Raw genomic sequence first — 16,088 nt, 5'->3', positions numbered from 1 at the left:
GCCCTCTTGAAATAAATGCCAGCATTGACGTTGCCTTCATTACTACTAAATCGACTTGCAAATTAACATTTTGGGAATCCCGCACTTCTTCTTCTTCTTCTTGCGTATGGTATGCACAGGCAAAAGTTGTAGAACAACTTGTTCTATTTGATCTTATTTGATTGTGCACGCCAGGTTGATTGCATTCGTCGAAATAGGGCGGACCACGTGAAAGTTGCAATCTTCCACCCCGGAATCCTGCACCAGCAATCCAAGTCCCTTTGCACCTCCGTTTTCTGGATTCTCACCCCATTTAGAAAATAGTCTAGGCCTTTATTCCTACTACCAAAATGCGTGACTCCACACTTTGCTACACTATATTCATCTGCCACTTCTCTGCTCACTCTCCCAGCCTGCCCAAGTCCTTCTGCAGAGTCCCTGCTTTCTCTACACCACCTGCCCCTCCACCTATTTTCGTATCATCTGCAAACTTTGCCACAAAGCCTTCAATCCCCTCGTCCAAATCATTAATATACAACGTGAAGTGTTCTGGGCTAGCAATTAGTTCAGTGAATCTATTCTTATATATCCTTTCCCACATAAGGGGGCACAAACTGTACATATTACTCCAAGATTAGCCTCACTATCACCCTGTACGATTTTAACTAATTCACTTTTAAACCAAGCCCGAGCAATAAAAGTCAATATGCCATTTGTCTAAATTACTAGTTTCCCTGGGTGCAAACTTTGTTTCATGCGCAAGGTGACCTAGTTCTCTCTCTGCTCTGTTCATTTGTAATCATCTTTATTTATTGAATGTTCATTTTCTTTTGCAGCCAAATGCTGTCCGCTGTTTTACTACTGCTGCAGATCTGGGAAAATGGAACCAGAGAAACTGACAACGAAAGATCTTCGCAAGGAACAAGTGCACCACTTTTACCTCTTCTCCAGAGATTCCAGAGCATACAATGCAGTAAAGACTTGCCAACTGCAGATGAAGAGGTAGCGCCATATTAGAAAAATTATTTTTAGTGGCATGTCAACAAAGTATGTACATTTTTTTTCTGTTTGACTGTGTTGGAGTGAAATACAAAGAGGTCCATGAACTTGGTGTTCATTTTTGCATGAAAATGTCTGCGAATGTCATTAAGACATGCTATCTTGTTTTACATTGACACTTGGGGAATTAGTGGCTATCTTAATGTTGGTGGGACCCGCAGATTGGTGAATGAAGATGTTTAAAGATGTCAGTGAATTCTCCTGCTAGCTGGTCCACGCAGGTTCTTGGAACATGGTCAGGGACTCCAGACAAAAATTGTGATTGTAGCCCTGTACATCTCACAAACTAACCACCCCTCCCTCCCTGGCCCCATCGACTCCATCTATGGTTCATGCGAGCAGTCAACCTAATGAAGGATCACTTGCAATGTGGTCATTCGCTCTCTTCTCCCTTGTCGGGAATAAAATACAAATTATAAATGCTTGAACGTACCACCAGATTCAAGAAGCTGTTGAATGGACCATTCATATGTCTGCATTGAATCCTTGGGCTTTCCAACTACCTCATTGTGGCCCTTACATTTTTTTTTAGTTGTACTTTTTCTGTAGCTTTAACACTATTCTGCTCTCTTTATTTTTTCTTTGCACTGCCTGTTGTACTTGTGAGGTGTTGATTGTACTTGTGTCTGGTGTTATTCACCTGGATAACATGTAAAACATTTTGTACTGTATCTGGTCTCTGTGTCGATAATAAACCAAAGAACGAATCTATCCACAGCTGCCAGGGGCAGCGAATTCCAGTGATTACCCTCTGAGAGAAGACATTTCTCCACAACTCAATTTTAAATGACTAGCCCCTTATTTTGCAGCTATTTTCCTGTGACTAATTTCTTATCTAATTGTTTGTATCATTGTCATTATATTTGGTACTTGCTGTAATTAACTTAAATATATATATTTTTATCTTTTACATGCTTTTTACCCCCAGATATTGGGTAATCCCTTGAGTCCAAACGAATGCTTTTTGAGATACCTTACTTTACCCCAAGATAATGATTTGGCCATAGATCTACGGCAGACAGCAGTTGTAATTATGGCTCATCTGGACCGTTTGGCAACTCCCTGTATGCCACCGCAGTGTTGCTCTCCACCATCTCAAAAGGTAAAATGGTGCAAATAACCTTGAATGGCTCCCCAATCCACTTAAATTGTCAGTGCTTGCTGCATCAAATATCTGCATACTGGTTTGCTTCCAAATTTGAAATATAACCATATAACAATTTACAGCACGGAAACAGGCCATCTCGACCCTTCTAGTCCGTGCCGAACACGTATTCTCCCCTAGTCCCATACACCTGCGCTCAGACCATAACCCTCCATTCCTTTCCCGTCCATATAACTATCCAATTTATTTTTAAATGATAAAAACGAACCTGCCTCCACCACCTTCACTGGAAACTCATTCCACACAGCCACCACTCTCTGAGTAAAGAAGTTGCCCCTCATGTTACCCCTAAACTTCTGTCCCTTAATTCTCAAGTCATGTCCCCTTGTTTGAATCTTCCCTACTCTCAGTGGGAAAAGCTTATCCATGTCAACTCTGTCTTTCCCTCATCATTTTAAAGACCTCTATCAAGTCCCCCCTTAACCTTCTGCGCTCCAAAGAATAAAGCCCTAACTTGTTCAACCTTTCTCTGTAGCTTAGTTGCTGAAACCCAGGCAACATTCTAGTAAATCTCCTCTGTACTCTCTCTATTTTGTTGACATCCTTCCTATAATTAGGCGACCAAAATTGTACACCATACTCCACCATACTCCAGAATTGGCCTCGGATGTTGAAATATTGCTTGGAGGATGTTGTATCATTTGCTGAAATGTATGAAGCAGATCCAGAACCGATAACTATTATTGAAAAAGTTTTGCAGCAACTCTGAAGGGAGACTTCAAAATTGTGGAATCTTTATAAGAGTGATGTTTTTAGAAGCAAAAATTGAAAATATTTCAAATATGCAACAAATGACTTGCTATCTTTGAAGAACGACAGGGTTACATTTTATGACAGGACTGCATCTCTATTTCTTTTATTTGCTTTGTATGAATCTGTACCTTTGAAGTAAATCCTTTCTTAAGGTACTACTTTCTCTTTAACCTTGTTATGAATGAAATCCACGATAACTTTTTTCCATCACATGCTTTTATACGATGAAAGATTTTTGACTTTCGTTTTTGTGGTAGGGTTCTTTGCAAGAAGTCTTGGCCTGGGGATTGCTTGGTTGGAGGAGTCAAACAACAGTGATTTGTCCCATTCAGTGCGAAGGAATTGCAAACCTTGGAGTTTCGCAAATAAGCTGCGCTGAGAAATGTTTTATTATTCTGTCAAGAAATGGAAGGGTTTACATGCAGGTATACAGCAGTGATACACTGGTAAGTTTTGGAGTTTTTTAAATATGACCTTGCAATTGTTGGTACTGCGTTGTAATCGCCATTAAAAGGCTTTTTGTTACACTTCTGGTTGTGTGAACATTGATGAAAAGTTGGCCATGTCCGAATTATACATATGACCTGGATGGGTGGTTTTGCCATGACAGTGCAGTTTTTGTAGCTGGTGCATTGTGTCCTTCAGTTACCGTAGCGACACTGTGGTGATAGAAACATAGAAAATAGGTGCAGGAGTAGGCCATTCGGCCCTTCGAGCCTGCACCGCCATTCAATATGATTATGGCTGATCATCCAACTCGGTATCCTGTACCTGCCTTCTCTCCATACCCTCTGATCCCCTTAGCCACAAGGGCCACAAGCCACAAGGGCCACGTCTAACTCCCTCTTAAATATAGCTTTAAGAGGGAGTTAGATGTGGCCCTTGTGATAGCAGAGGGCACCAATGAAGTATTTTATTTCTTTGAGCTTGAGCTTTGCAGTTGATGAAGAGACTTCTATGAACTTTGTAGCTGTATAAAATGATTAGGTTACATTTGAAGTAATGCATGCACACTAAGAGGAGGATGTGAAAACTTTGCATCGGGTGCAGCAGAGGTTTACCAGGATGTTAGGATTTGAGTGTATTAGCTAGGAGAGTTTGGACAGACGTATTTTCTCTGGACGATGATTTTCTACCCTTGAGTATATTTTGTTTTGTATATATATGCATTGTTGCTGATACTGAACTCTTTTTTTTTAAACAGGCGCCTCAATTGGTACAAGGTCTTGCCTCCAGAAACATTGTAAAAATTGCTGCGCACCCCGATGGTCAACATTTTCTGGCTTTGTCTGCTGCTGGGGAGGTTTTCTCTTGGGGCTGTGGTGATGGTGGAAGACTTGGCCATGGGGACACTGTGTATGTATTAGAAAATTTAAATTGCTGTAGTATAAAATTATACATTAACTGATGGCATGGAAGTGGAATTTGATTTCATTTGCTATTGTGAACTCTGCTTATTGAGGTGAATGGTGGTTGCATCCACGACCAATGTAGCACATTTATATTACTCAACTGCAAAAGAAGAGGCAATGTGAGTCTATTTGAGTCCATGACAACAGTGTTATCACAGACTTTGCAGGATGTGCTTATTCTACAGTTTGCCTAACTCGGGGTACTTTCTGACTGAGACATTTCTGACACTTGAAATTTGACTCCTCACTGACATAATTGAACATAGAAAAATAGAAAATATAGGTGCAGGAGTAGGCCATTCGGCCCTTCAAGCCAGCACTGCCTTCATGGCTGATCCAGAATCAGTACCGTTCCTGCTTTTTATCCATAACCCTTGATTCCATTAGCCCTAAGAGCTCTATCTAACTCTCTCTTGAAAACATCCAGTGAATTGGCCTCTACTGCCTTCTGTGGCAGATAATTCCACTGATTCACAACTCTCTGGGTGAAAATGTTTTTCCTAATTTCACTCCTAAATGGCCTATCCTTTATTCTTAAACTGTGATTCCTGGTTCTGGACTCTCCCAACATCGGGAACATTTTTTCCTGCATCTAGCCTGCCAAATCCCTTAATAATTTTATATGTTTCTATAAAATGTCCTCTCATCCTTCTCAATTCCACTGAATGTAAGCTCAGTCGATCCATTCTTTCAATATTTATCGATCCCGTCATCTCGGGAATTAACCTGGTGAGCCTACGCTGCACTTCCTCAATTGGAATAACGTCCATTCGCGAACTAGGAGACCAAAACTGCATACAATACCTCTTCAGGTGTGGTCTCACCAGGGTCCTGTACAACTGCAGTAGGAATTCGTTGCTCCGATACGCAAATCCTCTAGCTATGAAGGCCAACATGCCATTTGCATTCTTCACTGCCTGCTGTACCTGCATGCTTACTTTCAGTGACTGATGTACAAGGACACCCAGATCTCGTTGCACCTCCCCTTTTCATAATCTCACACCATTCAGATAATAATCTGCAACCTTGTTCTTGCCACCATAGTGGATAACCTCAATATTATCCACATTATGCTGCACCTGCCATGCATTTGCCTACTTAACCCAACCTATCCAAGTCACCCTGCAGCCTCATAGCATCCTCCTCGCAGCTCACACTGCCACCCAGCTTTGTGTCATCCGCAAACTTGGAGATGTTACATTTAATTCCTTGGTCTGAATTGTTAATATATATTGTAAATAACAGGTGTCCCAGCACTGAGCCTTGTAGCCCCTACTTCTCACTGCAGCTTAATCAGACATTGTTTGGAATTTTCTATATTTTTTGAAAGAATGAACATTTTTATATGTGGTCAGATTCCACATCTTTGAATTATTCAGGTGGTACTAAATGGATTAAAAGCCTTGATAGTGCAAGATGTTAATCTTGGGCTTGGTTTGAACTAGGAGAGGATAATTTCATCTAACATAAAATTTGTTGTGTAGTTTTCCTCAAACAAAGAAAACCTTTTGGAATTATATATTTGGGGATTTGAGGGGAAAGTATTTCCAGCATTCTGTATTTTTGTTTAATACTTGGTCATGTTAATATTTCTTCCTCTTTTGAACAGATCTCTTGAAGAACCTAAAATGTTGGCTACCTTATCAGGGAAGCAAGTAGGAAAGCATGTTGTTCACGTGGCTTGTGGAAGCACGTACAGCGCAGCGATAACGTCGGAGGGAGAACTGTATACGTGGGGCAGAGGAAACTATGGCCGGCTTGGACATGGTACGGTTCGTTTCATTTACTGGAAGTTGTAAGCTATATGCTATGATTAGTTTAGCGATACAGCGTGGAAACAGGCCCTTCAGCCCATCAAGTCTGCGCCCACCAGCGATCCCTGCACACTGGCACTATCGCACTATCTCACACGCGCACACGCACTCACGCCAATTTACAGTTATACCAAGCCATATAGTCGACACATCTGTATGTCTTTGGAGTGTGGAAAGAAACTGGAGCACCCAGAGAAAACCCACGCAGGTCATGGGGAGAACGCACAAACTCCATGCACCCGTAGTCAGGATCAAACCCGGGGTCTCTGTCGCTGTAAGGCAGCAACTCTACCGCTGCGCTACCGTGCATATGCAGCATATTTCCCTTTCTTGAAAACAGGGCATTGAGAAAGGCAGTCCTTTCGTTTCAAAAAATCACATCCAATGGTTTTGCATTGGAAATATAGTAAATTGATTTTATTAATTTTCTGACCTTTTATGTTAGAAGAAATTTACTTTGATTTGAAGAAAGGAGTATGTTACCTGAAAGTAATATTTGATGGATTTTTCAGATGGTCTTTTTGACATTAATTCCTGAAAAAATTGAAAAACAGGGCATTTGTGTTCGTTCCTTGTCTCATTTAATGGTCTGAAAAGGAGATAAACAATTTTTTGAATTAGGTGCACCAAAATTGGAAAAATTATATTTATGCAGGCTTATGATTGTGATAAACTCAAAATAGGACAAGTCTCCCACTTTATGCTTTTAGAAGCAATTTTTAATGGAGTCAGAGAGCGATATGACATGGACTCAGGTCCATCGTCCACTTGTGCAATGCTGACCAGGATGCCTTATCTAAGCTGGTCCAATTTGCCCACGTTTGGCCTATATCTCTCTAAACCATTCCTATCTATGTACCTATCCAAGTGTCTTTTAAATGCTATTTTTTAGTACCTGCCTCAAGTACCTCCTCTGGCACCCTGATCCATATACCCACCACCCTCTGAGTGAAAATGTTGCCCCTTGGATGTTAAATTGTGCCCCTTTCACCTTAAAACTATGTGCTCTCGTCTTTGCTTTATCTACCGGGGGTAAAACACTCCACTTATGTCACTCGTAATTTTATACTATTGTTGTAAAGTGCCCTTCAACTTCCTATGCACTCAAAAACAAAGTCCCTGCTTGCCCCACCTCTTCCTATAGCTCAGCCCCTCAAGTCCTGGAAACATCCTTGTGAATGTTATTTGCACACTTTCTCACTTATTGACAGCCTTGCGAGAGCATGGTGACCAAAACCGAATATACTATTCCAAATGTGGCCTCACCAATGTCTTGTACAACTGTAACATAATTGCCCAAGATCTATACTCAATACCCTGACTGATAAAGCCAATGTACCAAAAGCCACTTTTACCACCCTATCTACCTGTGATGCTACTTTCAGGGAGCTATGAACCTATATTCCTTGATCCCTTTGCTCTACAACAGTCTTCTGGGTCCTAATCTTCACTGAGAACATATATTTGCATTTTTATAACCTTTTCTGTTATTGCAGAAAACAAAAAGTGCTTTCGTGTTTTGAGTATCTGCTGTTCTAGGGTCCAGTGAAGATCAGACTACACCCATACTTGTGGCTGGATTGAAAGGATTAAAGATTGTTGATGTTGCATGTGGTAGTGGCGATGCCCAGACATTAGCGGTAGCTGATAATGGTAAGTAATATTTATTCGTTTGCATGAGTATTGCTTCAAGTTGAGTCATAGCTACAGTACATAAAGAATGTGGGGATGTAAAATTAAAATGCCGTAGGCTCGGTAAAGCTGGTGCCATGAGGTAATTTTTCCATGCAGAGAGCGGCTCTTAATATGAATGGTTGAAGTCGTGAAAGTCCAAAATTGGAATTCTGTTTTAGAAAAAGGAAAATAATAAATGTCACATAAGATAAATGTCGCCATTGAACCATAGTAATGTACAGGTAGTTCTGTTATAATGTGAGTTATGATCCTGAGAAACCTTGTGTTATGGAAAAACCTTTTCTAAACAGTAGGTATGTTGCAAAGCCTACCTGAAGCGTCGCTGAAAATCTGTCGCTGCGGGTGTGCGCGATTTTGGCGCCGTTTAGAGGGGGCGGGTTTAAAACGCGATTTTCTCTAGGCTGTTCAAATCGAAGATGTTCAGCCTAGTTAATTATTAACGAAAAATCGCTGAAAGACCCCTTCGCAAAAGCTATTATTAGTTTTAAAGGCCTCGTATAATAGTTATAGTAGTTTAAAAATTAATCTCTAAACCCGCGACCACCAGCAACCGCAGGGTCTCATAAAGCAAATAATAGAAGGTAGGCTGTATATTTTTACATTAAAAAGGGCTTCTAAAGATCCCTTTATACAAAGTTTAATATTGCGAGTAGCTCATTTTGGGCCCATTATATCCCGCAGTATTTTTCTCGGCATTTGAGGGTACAAATCTACCACAATGTGAACGTTCTAAACCAGCGCGTTCCACAGGGACCCACTGGATAGCTGATTTAAAATGGGCATTTATTTACAGCAATTGAACACTAAATTCCTTCCATTTGGTCTATAAATTAATGTAAATGAATTTAAAAATCATGTTTTATTGTGAATTATTTGTGAATATTATTTGGACATTTAGGCTATTTAAAAATGTTAATCATTTATTAAGAAATGGATAGATGTTTAGATCTAGTAATTGAAGTCTGAAATTAGCTACAATTAGGTAACTAACTAATTATATGCTTTAATTTCAGGTCATCCAAGTAAGATTATTTTATATTTGTTTCAGAATGCTTCAATCTATGATAACTGAAAATTTCATTCAGTTCTCTTAATTTTTAAGAAAGTTATGGGCTTTTGACTGTTCACGATCACAGCTTTTTTGTTATGTCCATAGAAAATCAATAGGGAACAAGATGCTCATTTCCCAGTATGAAAATGGCCATAACTTTTTAAATACTTGAGATATGAAAGTGAATTAGGTATCAAATTAAACTTATTTTTATGCTTTATCTGATGGGATAAATTGCAGACTTGATTTTTAAAATCTCAAAATTTTGTAACATTGCTATAAACAGTTGTGTTAATTGGATCAAGTGGGAGGGAGGGTGGTCTAACCGACTTAGAGTTTTAGACGGGAAGTCACCACGTTTTTCCACAGGCTTTCTTAAATAAATGTCTTCTCAGAAGTGATAGGTTTATTTTAGTTACTGGGAGCTAAAAATACGAAAGGCTATATGTTACATTGCGCAATAGAGTATCATTGCATAAGTGTCGATAGAAGCAATTTGTTTGTCAATTTCAAAGGCCACCCATGGTTAAGGTAGCAGCTGTAGTCTTAAGCAAAAATGGTGTCTGATTACTGTGGGAAAGTTTCATGCAAACAGTTTTTTTTCCCCTACAGTTTTTAAATCCAAGACCAGTTTGGCTTTGTGTATTAATTTCTAAAGTAATGTTTAAGTTGTTCTTACATCCTGATCGAAATCGCATTATAACCAATTCAGCCCAGGTCATGTAAATTATGTTCCCTGTTTCATCACTCGAGTTATATCCTATTTGTGTTATGGAAACACACATTATATCAGAACTACTGGTATTCCTTTTTTTTGTGGCTCTTTTACCCCAATATATTAAAACTTAAATATCATGTTACATGATGCTGCTTGATCTCTTTACCTGTTCTAGAAGAATTATGTGAGTTTAATGCACACATTCATTTCCTTGCAGGCCAAGTGTGGTCCTGGGGAGATGGGGACTATGGAAAGCTGGGCAGAGGCGGCAGCGATGGTTGTAAAACTCCCAAATTGATTGAAAAGCTTCAGGACCTTGATATTATTAAAGTGTGCTGTGGCAGCCAGTTTTCAGTGGCTATTACAAAAGATGGACAAGTTTACACCTGGGGCAAAGGTGATACCCAAAGACTTGGGCATGGAACTGAAGAGCATGTGCGATATCCTAAGTTATTGGAGTGTCTTCAGGGTTAGTATCTCTCAACTTGGGTTTATTGCTGTTGAATCCATTGTGTTTTACTTGCAGAATGTAAATGTTCGCTTGTCAGGTCTTGTTTAAGAAAAAAGATTAAGCAGATGCTGGAAAAATCGTAGGTAGACAAAAAATGCTGGAGAAACACAGCGAGTGAGGTAGCATATATGGAGAGAAGGAATAGGCTTTTATCTTTCACTTCAGTTCTTCCATCTTTCACTTACGTAATGTGAATCTTGACAAATGTTCTACTGCCTACATCCAGTATCCTGTGAGCACCAGGCCTTCATCTCAAACACCATTACTATTTTATCACTTCTGGCTGTCTGTCTTCCGCAGCCTCCAACCGTATCGTTTCCCAGCCCCGCTCAGCCTGTTTTACCTTCTCCCCAAAATACACAAACACAACAGCACTGGCAGACCCATTGTTCCTGTTTGCTCCTGTCCCATGGAAATGATTTCCACGTACCTAGACTCCATCCTATCTCCCCCCCCCCCCCCCGGCCCAATCTCTCCTGCCCTATGTCCAAGATACCTCACATGCCCTTTGTCTCTTTAATGACTTCCGCTTTCCGAGCCCCCACTCCCTCATCCTTACTATGGCCGTTCAGTCACTCTTCACCTCCATCCCCCACCAGGAAGACCTTAAAGCCCTCCATTTCTTCCTTGCTTGCAGACCACCCACCGGAGCTGATCACCCTCAACAGCTTCTCCTTTGACTCCTCCCACTTCCTCCAAGTCCCAGGTGTAGCTATAGGCACCCGCAAGGGCCCCCAGCTATGCCTGCCTCTTTGTAGGGTATGTTGAACGATACCTGTTCCAGGCGTACACTGGCCCTATCCCCGAAATCTTATCTCCATTACATCGATGACTGCATCGGTGCTACCTCCTGCACTCATGCAGAACTCATCAACTTCACCACCAATTTTCATTCTGCACTCAAATTTACTTGGACCACCTCCCTCCCCTTTCTTGATCTCACAGTCTCCATCACAAGAAATAGACTATTGACTGACGTCTATTACAAACCTATGGACTCCCACAACTATCGCAACTACACTTCTTCCCACCCTGCTTCCTGCAAAGACTCTATCCCCTACTCCCAATGCCTCTGTCTACGCCGCATCTGCGCCCAAGATGAGGTGTTCCATACTAGAATATCTGATATGTCCTCATTCTTTAGGGAACAGGGGTTCCCCTCTCCCCTCACTTGTGCCTCCTCGGTACCCCGCAGCTCTGCCCTTGCTCCCCATCCCCCTAGTTACAACAGAGACCATCTAGTGCTTACCTTCCACCTCATCAACCGTTACATTCAACACATAATCCTCCGAAATTTCCATCATGTCCAACGGGATCCCACCACAAGCTGCATTTTCTCATCGCCACCCATATAGACAGTTCCCTCTGCGGTTCCCTGGTTAACTCATTCCTTACCACCCAAACCACCCCTCCTAAGGTACCTTCCCCTGCAACCGCAGAAGATACAACACCTGTCCTTATACCTCCTCCCTCGACTATGTCCAGGGACCTCAACAGTCCTTTCAGGTTAGGCAGAGGTTCACTTGCACCTCCTCCAACCTCATCTACTGTATCCGTTGTTCAAGATGTGGACTCTTATACATCGACGAGACCAAACGCAGACTGGGCGATCGTTTCGCGGAACACCTTCGCTCAGCCCGCGTGAACCAACCTGATCTCCCGGTTGCTGGACACTTTAATTCTCCTTCCCATTCCTACATAGACCTTTCTGTCCTTGGTCTCCTCCATTGTAAGAGTGAGGCTAAACGCAAATTGGTGGAACAGCATCTCATATTTCGATTGGGCAGCTTACAGCCCAGTGGTATGAATATTGATTTCTCTCACTTCAGGTAGCCTCGGCATTCCCTCTCTCTCTCTATCCCTCCCCCACCCAAGTCGCACTAGCTTCTCATTTTTACCCGACAAACAGCTTACCTGGCCTGTTTCCTTTATCATCGTTACTGTTTTAGCATATCTTTCATTCATTGTTCTGTATCTATCCACACTACCGTCTATATCCCTCGTTTCCCTTATCCCTAACCAGTCTGAAGAAGGGTCTCAACCTGAAACGTCGCCCATTCCTTATCTCCAGAGATGCTGCCCGTCCCGCTGAGTTACTCCAGCTTTTTGTGTCTATCTTCCGTTTAAACCAGCATCTGCAGTTCCTTCTTACACATCCTGTGTACACTGACCCTCACTGATCCTTCTTACACATCCTGTGTACACTGACCAAAACAAGCCTCACTTTTTATATTCTCCTTTTTGTTTGAAATCCTTCCAGCTCTTCTCTCCTTATGTGCCCACCACACCTATGTCTGTATTCCCATTTTTGCACACATCACTTTTGCGCTCCTGTCTTCCCATGTTTAATCATTTCACCATTGACAGCTAACAACATCCAAAGCTGAAATTCCCTCCCTTTTGTCTCTTTTGCACCTTTGTCTCTGAATTCTCTTTTAAAACAAAAAGTCTGAAGAAGGGTTTTGGCCCGAAACATCGCCTATTTCCTTCGCTCCATAGATGCTACTGCACCCGTTGAGTTTCTCTAGCATTTTTGTGTACCTTCGATCTTCCAGCATCTGCAGTTCCTTCTTGAACACAAACCTCAAGATTTTGTTTGATTTTCTAGTTAAGGACCTTGGAATGAGTTATATTACATTAAGGGTACAATGTAGAAATTGGATTGAATCTTCTCAAAGGTTAATCATATCTGCAATGCTGGTTGATGAATAGCATTCTTTCGGGTCAAAATTTTAAAGATTTGTGCCCCCAATATTGAATGATCTATTCTTAATCCTCAGCATAATTGGTTTCGGAGAAACTAGAGAGAATTTGAAATTAGTCAACATTCTGGCTTCTGGATTGCTCTTGAAAAAGGTTATCTTATCCCTAAACTCATTGTGACTAACGTGTCAGATGCTGCTTGACCCATGGAGTTCTTCCAACAGGTCTGAAGAAGGGTTTCGGCCCATTTCCTTCGCTCCATACCCGCTGAGTTTCTCCAGCATTTTTGTTTTCTCCAGCATTTTTGCCCACCTTCGATTTCCAGCATCTGCAGTACCTTCTTGAACGAGTTCTTTCAACAAGTTCTTCTCCAGATTTCAGCATCTGTATTTTCTTGTGTACATATACGCATCTCCTGATCAGGTATAAATCGTCTGTGCATTTTTTGTTTGATTGCAGGTAAAAAAGTAATCGATGTGGCTGTTGGTTCCACACATTGCATGATACTGACAGAGGATGGTGAAGTCCATAGCTGGGGCAGCAATGATCAGTGTCAACATTTTGATACCCTGAGGATAACAAAACCAGAACCAGCTGCTCTACCTGGGTTAGATATAAAACATATCGTTGGCATTTCTTGCGGGGCAGCTCAGGTAAATTTTCATTTGAATTTTGGTCCCTGCCGGTTCTGTATCCTGACATGGTTTCTTTTAGTAAGAAAATGTTACTTTTTCTCTACCAACAATTGTTAGTAGGATTTCAATGAAAGCTGTGGGAGAGAGCTAAGTTCATTTGCATTCATTTGCACTGTGGAGAAATAGTCATGTGTCTCCTTAACAAAGGTAGTAACTTCTAACATAGAAACATAGAAAATAGGTGCAGGAGTAGGCCATTCGGCCCTTCGAGCCTGCACCGCCATTCAATATGATCATGGCTGCTCGGTATCCTGTACCTGCTTTCTCTCCATACCCCTTGATCCCTTTAGCCACAAGGGTCACATCTAACTCCCTCTTAAATATAGCCAATGAACTGGCCTCAACTATCTTCTGTGGCAGAGAATTCCACAGATTCACCACTCTCTGTGTGAAAAATGTTTTTCTCATCTCGGTCCTAAAAGATTTCCCCCTTATCCTTAAACTGTGACCCCTTGTTCTGGACTTCCCCAACATCAGGAACAATCTTCCTGCATCTAGCCTGTCCAACCCCTTAAGAATTTTGTAAGTTTCTATAAGATCCCTCCTCAATCTTCTAAATTCTAGCGAGTACAAGCCGAGTCTATCCAGTCTTTCTTCATATGAAAGTCCTGACATCCCAGGAATCAGTCTGGTGAACCTTCTCTGTACTCCCTCTATGGCAAGAATGTCTTTCCTCAGATTAGGAGACCAAAACTGTGCGCAATACTCCAGGTGTGGTCTCACCAAGACCCTGTACAACTGCAGTAGAACCTCCCGGCTCCTATACTCAAATCCTTTTGCTATGAACAATAACAATATATTCAAGGTTACGAGTGAGAAAATAGAAAGTAGTTTAACATTTTGAGATGTGGAAATTATTTCTGGCTGACATATTAGTACAGACAGCCATGTATATTTGACTTATCTGTAAACTTATTGCTCCTGTAGAGTTTTGCTTGGTCTTCATGTTCAGAATGGTCAATTGGCCTTCGTGTGCCCTTTGTGGTGGATGTTTGCCAGATGACATTTGAGCAATTGGACTTGCTGTTGCGACAAGTAAGCGAGGGCATGGATGGTAGTTCAGACTGGCCCCCACCACAGGAGAAGGAATGCATGGCCGTTGCAACTCTCAATCTTCTGAGACTTCAGGTAACGAATAACTAAGTAGAGCACGTAAATCGAGAGTTATGTATTTCAATTTCCCACATTGGAAATGTTTATTGATGAGAAAAGTAACTGCTTCAAACAAGGTTTACGTTTATTATTGTCACATGTGCCGAGGTGCAGTGAAAAGCTTTGTTTTGCAAGCTATCCAAACAAATTGGGTAACACTATACATAAATACAATGAAGACAAACTGAAGTGCAATAAAACAAAGAAGATGTTGCAGAGTGCAGAATATAGCTCTCAGCATTGTATTGCATCAGTTCCATAGACAAAGTCCAATATCCTCAATGGGGTAAAGGTGAATCGGGCAGTCCCCTAGTTTATCAAAGAGCTATTTGGAAGCATGATGACAGATGGGAACAAGTTGTTCCTGAGTCTGCTGGTGTCTGCTTTCAAGCTTCTGTATCTTCTGCCGGATGGGAGCAGTGAGAAGAAAGTTACACTTGGGTGGGGATGAGTCTTTGATTATGTTCGCTGCTTTTCCATGGCAATGAGAAGTTTATATGGAGTCAATGATGGGAAGTCTGGTCTTTGTGATGGAATGGTCTACATCTGCATCACTGCGCAATTTTTTGCAGTTTTGAACAGTTGCCAAGCCCTGCTTGCAATATGCTTTTGGAGACCTGTTAGAATCAGTGGAGTCATGCCAAATCTTCTCCGTCTCGTTGGGAAGTAAGACGTGTTGATATGCCTACTTGGCTGAGGCGACAGATCATTAATCAATCAATCAATCAATCAACCTTTATTGTCATCTTGCAAAGCAACAATTGTACAATGCAAAATGAGAAGACGTTTCCCAGGGAATATCGGAGCATCACACATAAACTTAAACATTTCACACGTAATAAAAACAATCCAGTCCCTGATGAAACAGTACAAATAGTTTTAAAAAAGTGTAGGTAAAATGTTAAGGAACTAGATGCTCTTAATCATTTCCACTTCTGTACCATTGGTGCTGATTGGGGCATTGACTCTTCCATGCTTCCTCTATTAGCTCCCTCATCTTGCTGACATTGGGGGAAAGGTTTTTGTCCTGACACCATTTCACTGAGTTCTCCATCTCCTTCCTGACTCGATCTGGCCATTATTTGTGATCCGGTCCGCAACAGCCTTGTCATCTGCAAACCTCTAGATGGAATTAAAGCCGAATTTGGCTGTAGAGCTGTGAATGTACAGGGAGTACAGGAATATGTATTCATAATTTTAAAAGAACATATGTTAGTTGTATTTAAGTATGACTGTTTGCAATTAAGTCATCCTAACTAGTTATTATATTAACATTTTAATCGGGACATGGAATGATTAAAATTGTTTTTTAAATTTAATTCTTTTTAAGCCTGGCTTGTGTTATGAATCTGAAAGGAAATATGTTGCAGGAGACAAAAGT

General features: G+C 41.2%; 1 protein-coding gene across 5 annotated transcripts in view; it reads left to right on the top strand.

Annotated features, from left to right (window-relative positions):
- The window catches only part of herc2 (HECT and RLD domain containing E3 ubiquitin protein ligase 2), a 188,683-nt gene that overhangs the window by 37,087 nt on the left and 135,508 nt on the right, over positions 1-16,088 (top strand). For all 5 annotated transcript variants that reach the window (XM_033023263.1, XM_033023264.1, XM_033023265.1 and 2 more), the window contains exons 8-16: positions 816-981; positions 1,967-2,140; positions 3,214-3,402; positions 4,161-4,312; positions 5,978-6,135; positions 7,722-7,835; positions 9,864-10,115; positions 13,320-13,513; positions 14,483-14,683. In XM_033023263.1, the coding sequence (XP_032879154.1) occupies positions 816-981; positions 1,967-2,140; positions 3,214-3,402; positions 4,161-4,312; positions 5,978-6,135; positions 7,722-7,835; positions 9,864-10,115; positions 13,320-13,513; positions 14,483-14,683 (1,600 nt within the window). The remainder of the gene's footprint in view (positions 1-815; positions 982-1,966; positions 2,141-3,213; positions 3,403-4,160; positions 4,313-5,977; positions 6,136-7,721; positions 7,836-9,863; positions 10,116-13,319; positions 13,514-14,482; positions 14,684-16,088) is intronic.

Source organism: Amblyraja radiata, chromosome 6, assembly GCF_010909765.2.
Source record: "Amblyraja radiata isolate CabotCenter1 chromosome 6, sAmbRad1.1.pri, whole genome shotgun sequence".
Lineage (NCBI taxonomy): Eukaryota > Metazoa > Chordata > Chondrichthyes > Rajiformes > Rajidae > Amblyraja > Amblyraja radiata.
This window is presented reverse-complemented; position numbering and strand designations above follow the sequence as displayed.